The following is an 8,953-nucleotide window of genomic DNA, read 5'->3' as shown; positions in this document are numbered from 1 at the left end:
ATCAAAATATTTTCCATTAAAGTGCAATATCACCAAAAATAAATGCATATATTTTTGGTGTATTAATAAGTCACCGCTTTCTGTGCAATGAGTGAGGACCTGAAAATAAAGAATAAATATAATGTGACTTTCTTATGCATAAAGTGATTCTTTTATGGTTATTCTTAACTCTCAAAGACTTTTTTACTAAATTTTATTTTATTTCAATTTTATAATTCTATAAACATGATGTTTCTGAGGTGTAATTGTAACAATTTCTTTATATTTTATTTTGGTTATAAGTTCTCTTTAATTTTGAAAATTTAAATTAAACTTATTTATTTTTGGGTAGAAAATATAGGTCTTAATGAGCCTACTAGTATAAAAACAAAATAAAGCATCAAACTAATATGTGGTTAGAGTTATCAAGCAAGACAAAGAAAATGCTAAGAGAGTACCAACCCTAGTCTTATGTGGGACTCGTGTCATCCAAACGCGTTGTTGGTATAGTTTAGATTTGTGCTTCACTTTACGTTCATCTTCACTTAAATAGTTTGAATACCAATGGTTAAATAACCATGGAAAACACCCTAAATCTAGAAAAAAGAAAAGACAAAACAGTAAGAAAACCTACATTTACTATGTTGGTCTAGATTTACTGCAGCAACCCTATAAAATAAAGTTAGTGCATCTTATGCTTACAATTACAATCTATAAACATGTCAAAATACTATGTCAACCTAGACTAGCATGCCAAGGAGATGAAATAAAGAGAAACAATTTACTCATCCTTATAAATGTCTAGCAAAAAAATAAAGCAGAATACAACACAACACAATGACCTCTCTTGACTTAATCTTGTGACATATAAAGGGTAAATTTGTGATTAATAAAGGGAAAAAGTAGACTAGCCTAATCAAGATGCACATAGCATTGCATCATCTTAGGATATCGTGGTCCATGATCTATTTAATCAAAATCGGTAGTTAGCCCTTTCTAATCATAAGATTCCTATCAATAACCATGAATTGTGTCGTCTAAGAAATCTTTGTAGATTCAGGGTGTAAGATTTTTTAGTTAGGTTTAAGTTTAAGTTTTAGTAAATTCATTACGAATTATATGATTTACTTTAATTTTTAATGTGTTCTATGTTTTTTTTGGATTTAATAAATTTTATTTGTATTTTTATATTTCAAATATGATTGTCTCTTAATTTTAATTTTTTATGACTTAGGTAAAGATCCCATGGTTCCATCATCATAGATTCATTAGTGTTTTTGGTTTGCTTAGTAAAAAATAATTAGAAGATTCCTTATTAGTGACAATGGGTTTCCTTATCCAAGAATACCTCAGAAATAAGAGAGTTTGTGTAATTAATTGAAGTTTTACTTTATGTTTTAATAATTTATAAATTTTATGGATTTTATTTGATTTTAATGTCATTTAAATTTTAATAGTGTTATCTTTTAAATTGTTAGAAATTCATGTAAGTATAAATAACTTTTCAAAACCATAAAATTTTATAGAGATGTTCAAAATTGAATTATAAATGTCTCTTCAATTTTAAAGTCGTTCCAAGAATTTTTGCAATTGTTTACTGAGTTAATTATAATAATATTATTGAAAATACTTAATGTGGGATATTTTAGAATTCTTGGGTTCTCCCTTGTTTTCTTGAGTCATTAGTGAAGATTTCATTTTATTTGGGTTATTCTTGAAGATGATTTTAAGATTTTGGACCATACAGAAAAATTTAAAGTGAAAGTTATCTATTTTATTTAACTATCTGTAATGACTAATTTAAATTGACTAGTTGAAATTTTTAATTTTAATGATCTCATTTATTGTTTGATAAAGGAAATGGTAAACTTGAATTTTTTGGAAAAGTCACAAACTTACCCAAATCCATTTTAAACATATGAATTTTTAATGTTTTATTGTTATTTAACTCTCCATTAATGGTTTTAAATTAAATTTAACAAGTTTTAAGTTTGTGAGATTCATTTTTTAGTGTTGAAAAATAAATAAGAGTAAATTTGTAATTTTGGGGATCACTTCCATTCTGTCAAAACTAGCCCTAAACTTTATTGTCGATCTTTGAGGTAAGGTACTTTTACCTAATTTTTAGTTTGAACCATCTGTAAATGAAAAGACCAAGTAAGGAGAAGACATTTTTTATATTTTAAAAGATCTGAATATCAGTCCAATTCAGTTTAATGCCCCGTTTAGTGGTGGTGATTCGAGGGATGACAATGCACCTCCATAAGTATCTGATAAAATGGAAAACTCTAAAGATAAACCATTTTTTATCAAATTTTGAATTTTGAAATTTCAATTTTTTTTAAATTTAGTTTGAATTTCTTTTGAATTTAGCATAACAAAAAATTTTAGGAGGAAACTTGTCATAAATAAGCCAATTCTGAGAATGGAAAGACTATGGGATTCAAAGTTGGACCCAATCTTAAGACTGGATAAAATTGATTTTAAATTTCCTTTTATTTTCTTTTTATTTAATCAAAGATTTATTTTTGTTTGTTGGTTTCATTATTTAGAAATTGAAGATTCTAGAACACACTCATTCAAAGGTTTTTAAATAAATAGTTCTAGAACAAAAAGAAATACTTTCCATACTTGCTCTAGAATTAAATGAACATGAAATACTAACGAAAGAAAAAAAAATATGGATACAAATGCATTATTGATGTATAAAGGAAAAATCATCAGCCATAGATGAAGAGAAAGGTTGTTCCCAACGGAGTGGCTAGAAAATTCAATCAATTTTATTTTATGTTGTGGGGATTATTTGGAAAAAGTACATATTTATTGATTTAATTGTTTAAATAATAAAAAATAACAACAAACGCAATATACTATCTTAAAAGATAGAAATACCCAAGTCTCAAGGATAAATGGATAGCTTAAGGCATTCCCATGTGTATATGAAATCTCTTTAAGTTTCAATAACTTTACTTTAGCCAGCACAACCAAGGTTTAACTGTTTGAAGACATATAAATAAAACTATAAAAGATTGAAGAGATGTTTTGAAGTCCTAGCTTGGTATTAGTTCTTCCAGTAGTCTTTTAGAAAGGTTAGTAAGGAAACTCTAAGGCTAAATCCTAAGTTCTTTGGAGAAAGAACAAGATAGACCACATATAAAAATAAAATAACACCCATCTATTTAGGATATAAAGTCAATGTTAAAGGAAAATTGTGGCCAAGGAAGTTAAGGTGAAACCTTTTTCAATTGTTGGTGAGAATGAGCAAGAAGAGGTCAAGGTCATAGTGAAGAAATAAAAAAGCTATACTACTACAGTTTGGCAGATAAGAAGGATGATATCACTCTTACATATCAGATGGGGTGGTCGCACTCTTTGGAGTTTTGGAAGATTTTTCAATTGTAGAAGGCGTATTTCTCCCTCCAACTCTCATGGTTGAGACTTGATTCTTCCTGTGATCATGTGATAGTGGATTATACTTCTACTAATCAGGAGAATAAAAAAGGTTGCTTAATGTTAAGGAATGCCATTTATATGAGCCTGGTGTCAATGGACTTCATAATCAATTGTGAGATGTCAAGGAGGTCCATAAGAGTAAGCATGAGTGAGCAGGAAACTAAAGCTGACCATTTATTTAAAAATTTGTTGATGATAAATGCTACATAAACCTTCTTCAAGATATGACAATGGAGGTACCATGAATGAATAGAGATATGTCCAAAGTGTAAGTGTGAATAATTCATGTTGAGAAGATTGCCTCTCATATGTGTAGCAGGGCAATCGATGTATAAGGCTAATGACACATCAAAATGTTTTGATGAAGCAAGTCAGCCGAATCACTTAAGTATGTATCAAGTAATAATGTGATTAAAGAGTATTGTTTATCAATGTCATGAAAAAAGTGTTGAGAATTATTTTGGAGGGTGAATCTTTAGTTTAATATACTTTTAAACTTATTTTTACGCAATCATAAGAAGGAGTGATTTTGTAAAATCCTACTTAAATGCAAAACAGAAGATAACATGTTCAGAAAAGATGGAAAATAGCAACAGATAAATATTACTATTCTTCGATGAATGAGAGCCTCCCGTCTTTGTAATTTAGGAAATGTGTTGATTCATGATTTCACTAGACTTTCCCTTACGTGATTGTTGTTCGCAGGGATATCAAAGTCTCTCTTATGCTCATGTCTAGGTCATAAAAAGACTAGAATTAATGAAGTTGAGACTTCATCAATCCACATAGCATCCTGTAAATTTATTCTAATCCCATGTCTAGGCTGCAAAACCCAAATAAAATATGTCTATTGTTACCTGTATTTTGTGGTTAACCTTTTGTTCATCTGTGCAATGAGTAGGAGTTACAGATCATGAAATATGTTAGAATTCTAATCATGAGTAAAACTAAACTCTATGGTTAAAACAACAATGAAAAACTTTGATTTCTCAAAAAAACAATACAGGGAAGGAAATCATCTGAGAAAGGCACCTAACACATGCAATAAATCATAGAGGCGTGAAAGGTTGTTTAACTACACATGATAGAAATAATCTTGGATAAACATCATCGAAATCATTATTATAAGGAAAATTGATAAAGAAAATACATACAAGATGATTTGTTCTCACTTTAACAGCAGTCAACTTCTCTTTCATACAATAACCTCTCCAAACAAATAAGAACAATACAAAGATAAAGGTGGGAAAAAACCCTTAGGACCTCAACCCTAAGAGAAGAAGAGCAAACCTAAGAAAAAACTCTTAAAAACCTTCAAATTTTGTGCCCAAACCGCCTCCAGATCTCTTCTCACCCAAAAGAGCACCCTCAATTTGTTCCCTCTATTGAAAGATACAACAAAAATTAGCATAAAAATGCCTTCCAAAATGGGCTTTGGCCGTCCGATGGTATGACCACACCCAAAATTGGTATGGTCACACCCAAAACTGGCGTGTTCATGACAGTTGTGCGTGGTCACGCCCAGATGAAGTGTGGTCATGCCCAAATAAGGCGTGACTACGCCGAAGAGCACTATTTGCAACTGTTGACCTTGGTTTTCTTGTTTGACACTTATAACCTGTAAAATAGCACAGAGACCATTTCATAAGCATAAAATCATAATAAAAAAGGTGATATGACAAGTAAGTAGAATGATAAAATGCATATAAAACCACATAATATTACTCATGTCAACTACATGCTCTTTAAGAGGTCATTATAGATAATAGTTTAAGTGGCATAGAAGCTTAGCTCTAGCCTTCTTATCTCTCCAAGTCCAACAACTTTAAAAATATGATGGTGAATTGTCTCAAGCAATGTTTTGGATTTAAGGTGCACCTTGAGCACTTGAATCTCTTAGTGTTAACTTGATCAAAATATTGATGCTACATAATAATTTAAATGATATCTTGGTTTCAACTAATATGATGGGTTGACAAGCTTGCCTACAAGGTGATTGATTGAAGCTTTGACATATGTGATCTCTCTCTCTCTCTCTCTCTCTCTCTCTCTCTCTCTCTCTCTCTCTCTCTCTCTATTTCTACTCCTTGGTTTTCTTTTATTGCTCCCCATATCTCTATCAACAAGAGCAACCTTATTATCAATTATTAAAACTTAAAAGAATGTGGTAATGGAGCTAATACACCATAAAGAGTTCAATTATAGCCTAGATTCAATGAATTTCTTGTGTTTGCACATGTATTGTATACTCTTGATTAGAGCTATTATGATATTTGATAAATTAGTCTCTAACATTTATATGCTTAGAGTTGTTGCACACAAAATGGCATGATAGTTTTATTTGTCATTTATAAATTTCAATGAACTTTTGTGTTATCAATTTTTTTTTACTAAAATATGCCTAAATTTGGATAATTAATCTAATCCACAAGTAAAAAAAGTCCATCTCAATGTTCTTGCATGTGGGATGGATTCCAAAAAAAAAAAAAAAATAGTTTCTTTGGATAAAAATTTAAAAGAACTAGAGGGCTTTTAATTCATAATAAAAGCAATTAAATTTATCATCAACCAGACATGATTGGCAAGCGTCACTCCGTTTCCTTTCCTCCTACATATTAGACTACCTTTAAGCCACTTATTAAGTCCAAAGTCAACCTTAGATTGTTGATATTTATAGACAATATCTCATGTAATTATCAAAGATTAGAGAGGCTGATAATTAATGGCTAAGCAAGCTAAGCACGAAAAGAGAGGTATAGCATAATATTTTCTATTTTAAAATGCTGAAATTTGAGGTCCACATTGTGAGAAGCCTTTAAAATTCTTTGCATTTATGCGACCTAAAACCTCCAAAGATGAATTAATTATCAAATAATAATGGCATCAAAACTTTTAATGCTAGTCAGCGGAACGCGACACAAGCGTCTGAATTCGATCTGACGGTGGAAAACCATAATCGCTTCCACGCAATTACCGCATATGGAGGATCCAAATCCCAAATTGACATCTCCATTCATTTTCTGTTTGCCTCTAAATTAATAACCATGCAAGCTGTAGCATCATAACTCGATTATTTATGAACTATAATTACATTTATATCTAAAATCTACATGCATACAACGAAATTCTTATGTATATAAGTATCTAAAATATAAATTTAATATTTACACTTATAACATCTTAATATCATAAACTTATACACGAAATATGCATGATATCTTAGATGTAATGTTCAAAATTAGAGTATGCATTCAAATATCCTTATAAACATTATGCTTGCTTCAGTTCGCATACAGTTTCAAGGAAAGCATAAACAAAAAAGTACAAAAGCAATTAAGATAGATTTCAAAACAACAACAGAAATTGTTAAAAGTATCAAAACATCATCAGGGCTTACAAATAACAACAAAACAGGGCAAGAGAGCACTTGGATTTAACAAATAGAGCTCTTCGATATTCGAATAAAGACCAACTTTCCCGGCCAATGAATCGAATCCATATTGTCCTGCAATTTCCTGCAAGTTCTCCAACGGCTTGTGAACCCTCCCAGCAACCACTCTGCAGACCAATAAGGCCTTTCTTATCGAAGGATCCTCATCATATAACTCAATTGATTCGAACGCTCTAACGCTGGTGGAAGTTGTGAACACTCCTACTCCTTCCTTGAGCTCCTTCTTGGCTGAGAAGCCATGCCTTATGATTCGACAGACGTTGCATTTTTCAGACACGCAGAGGCTTGTGGAGCCATTCATGCCAAGATTGCAGGCAATGGTTGTGCCATGGAATCTCAGTAACTCGTTTCCATCAGCGAGGCAACGAGGATGCTTCTTAGGAAGTTTGCTGGCTTTGATCTTTACTGTTTCTCGATGTTCCTCGAATCGGGCGAGAGTTCTCTGCATGTTGTGCACTTTGAGGATTCTGTCAATTCGCCCACAATTGCCTTCAGATTTCTGCCAGCTCGTTCTGCAGATTATTTCTACTATCTTCCTGGAAGAATCACCTTCTACTAGTTCGGTAACTACAAATGATAATATGAATAGTAAATAAAATAGTGAAATGGATTCATCTATAAAAAAAATTAACAAATGCATCCTAGTGATAATTAAACTCTAAATTTATGAAGAAGTTATTTGATCCACAGCACTCTTCACTAGAAACAAGAGCTCAATTTCTAGCTAAGCGAGAAAAAAACATTCATTTAACTTTTCCTCTGGCAAACAGATGGGTGAAAACAATACCCCTTTTATCTCCATTTCCTCTCTTTCAATTCCATCAAACTAAACAGAGACTTACGAAAAAGAGGATGTTAGTTATAAAAATAAGAGAGAGAAAGCATTAAGACGTAAATTCATAATGAATGATCTGAAATAGCATGAAAAATTTTCCTTATCAACCTAATTGTTAAATCCACCGATAAGTTGCCTGATGAACAAAAGCAGCTTTAGAAAACAAAAAAAAAAATGTTTTAGTAACAATCCAACTTAAAAAGTGTGGCACTAAAATGACTGAATTCTAAAAAGGATGTGTATAGAAATCTCTAAATCTGGAACCATTAACTCAAAACAAAGCAATTCGTAAACGAGACTCAACAATACATGAATAAAAAAGATCATTGTCAAGATCAAAAACGAAAGGAGGTTGAAACAAGCGATAAAATCTTACCAGCATGCTTGGATAGATGATGAGCTTCCAATGTCTCCAATTTTGCAAACCGCTCCCGACATTTATGACAGGCCACACTAGCAGCAGGAGTTTCATGAGATGCCCTAGGTGTAGAACCAGCTTGATGAACTCCAGCACCACCACCATTGTTTCCAAACACAGTTGCGGCAAGATTTGAACTACCAAATCCATTGCCATCTTTCTCACCAACCAAACCAGTAGGTGATCTTCTTGGTGGAGTAAGACTACCTACCCCTTTGAAAGAAGAAGAGTTGCAGCGGGCTCCCAAATGTCCCCCTGGCCCTGGAGTCCCTGGCCTCAGATTACCAAGAAATTTAGAACCTAAACCCCCCGAATCTCCATCATGGTAGCCATTGAAACCAGTAATCCTCAGTTCACACTTGGAGTTGCTCAAAATAACCTCATGGGTTATTGGGTTGAGGAACTCACTACTTCCTATGGACCTAGGACTGCAGCTTGGCGGCCTTTCCAAGTGCCTCTTACTTCCATGGATGACATCCTTGAGGTTAGCTATTGATCTAGAACAGCCAGACCTGCAAGGTTTTCTGTTGAGAATGGAGCCAATATGGCTTCTAGCTTTTGGTTCATGGACTTCACTTGGTTCGGATTTGCAGTGTAGGGATCGCTTGAGAGAAAGCCAAACTGTGGGTGTTCTCTCTTTCTCTTTCTCATCCTTTCTTCTCCTCGGCTTCAAAAGAGAATCACCACCCATTTCTCGTTCCACCATGGGAGTTCAAACGGCAGTAGTCCTAAGAAACTCTATTAGGAAAACTTTAGAGAAGCAAAATCCAAGTTGCAAGATGAAACCTTTATAGCTTTTCTTTTCAAGATTTATAAA

At 32.6% G+C, this 8,953-nt stretch overlaps 1 protein-coding gene across 1 annotated transcript; it reads right to left on the bottom strand.

The window, feature by feature from the left end:
- Positions 1–6,780: 6,780 nt before the first annotated feature.
- Positions 6,781–8,953, bottom strand: LOC110031147. Its single transcript, XM_020734215.1, has 2 exons — positions 8,095–8,953; positions 6,781–7,450 (listed from the first exon to the last, which is right to left on the bottom strand). The coding sequence occupies exons 1-2, from the start codon at positions 8,840–8,842 to the stop codon at positions 6,819–6,821; spliced, it is 1,380 nt and encodes a 459-aa protein (XP_020589874.1). The 5' UTR covers positions 8,843–8,953; the 3' UTR covers positions 6,781–6,818.

The sequence above is a fragment of the Phalaenopsis equestris genome, unplaced genomic scaffold (genome assembly GCF_001263595.1).
Source record: "Phalaenopsis equestris unplaced genomic scaffold, ASM126359v1 Scaffold000777, whole genome shotgun sequence".
NCBI lineage: Eukaryota > Viridiplantae > Streptophyta > Magnoliopsida > Asparagales > Orchidaceae > Phalaenopsis > Phalaenopsis equestris.
The sequence above is the reverse complement of the archived record's forward strand: the minus strand, read 5'-3'. Positions and strand labels throughout refer to the sequence as shown.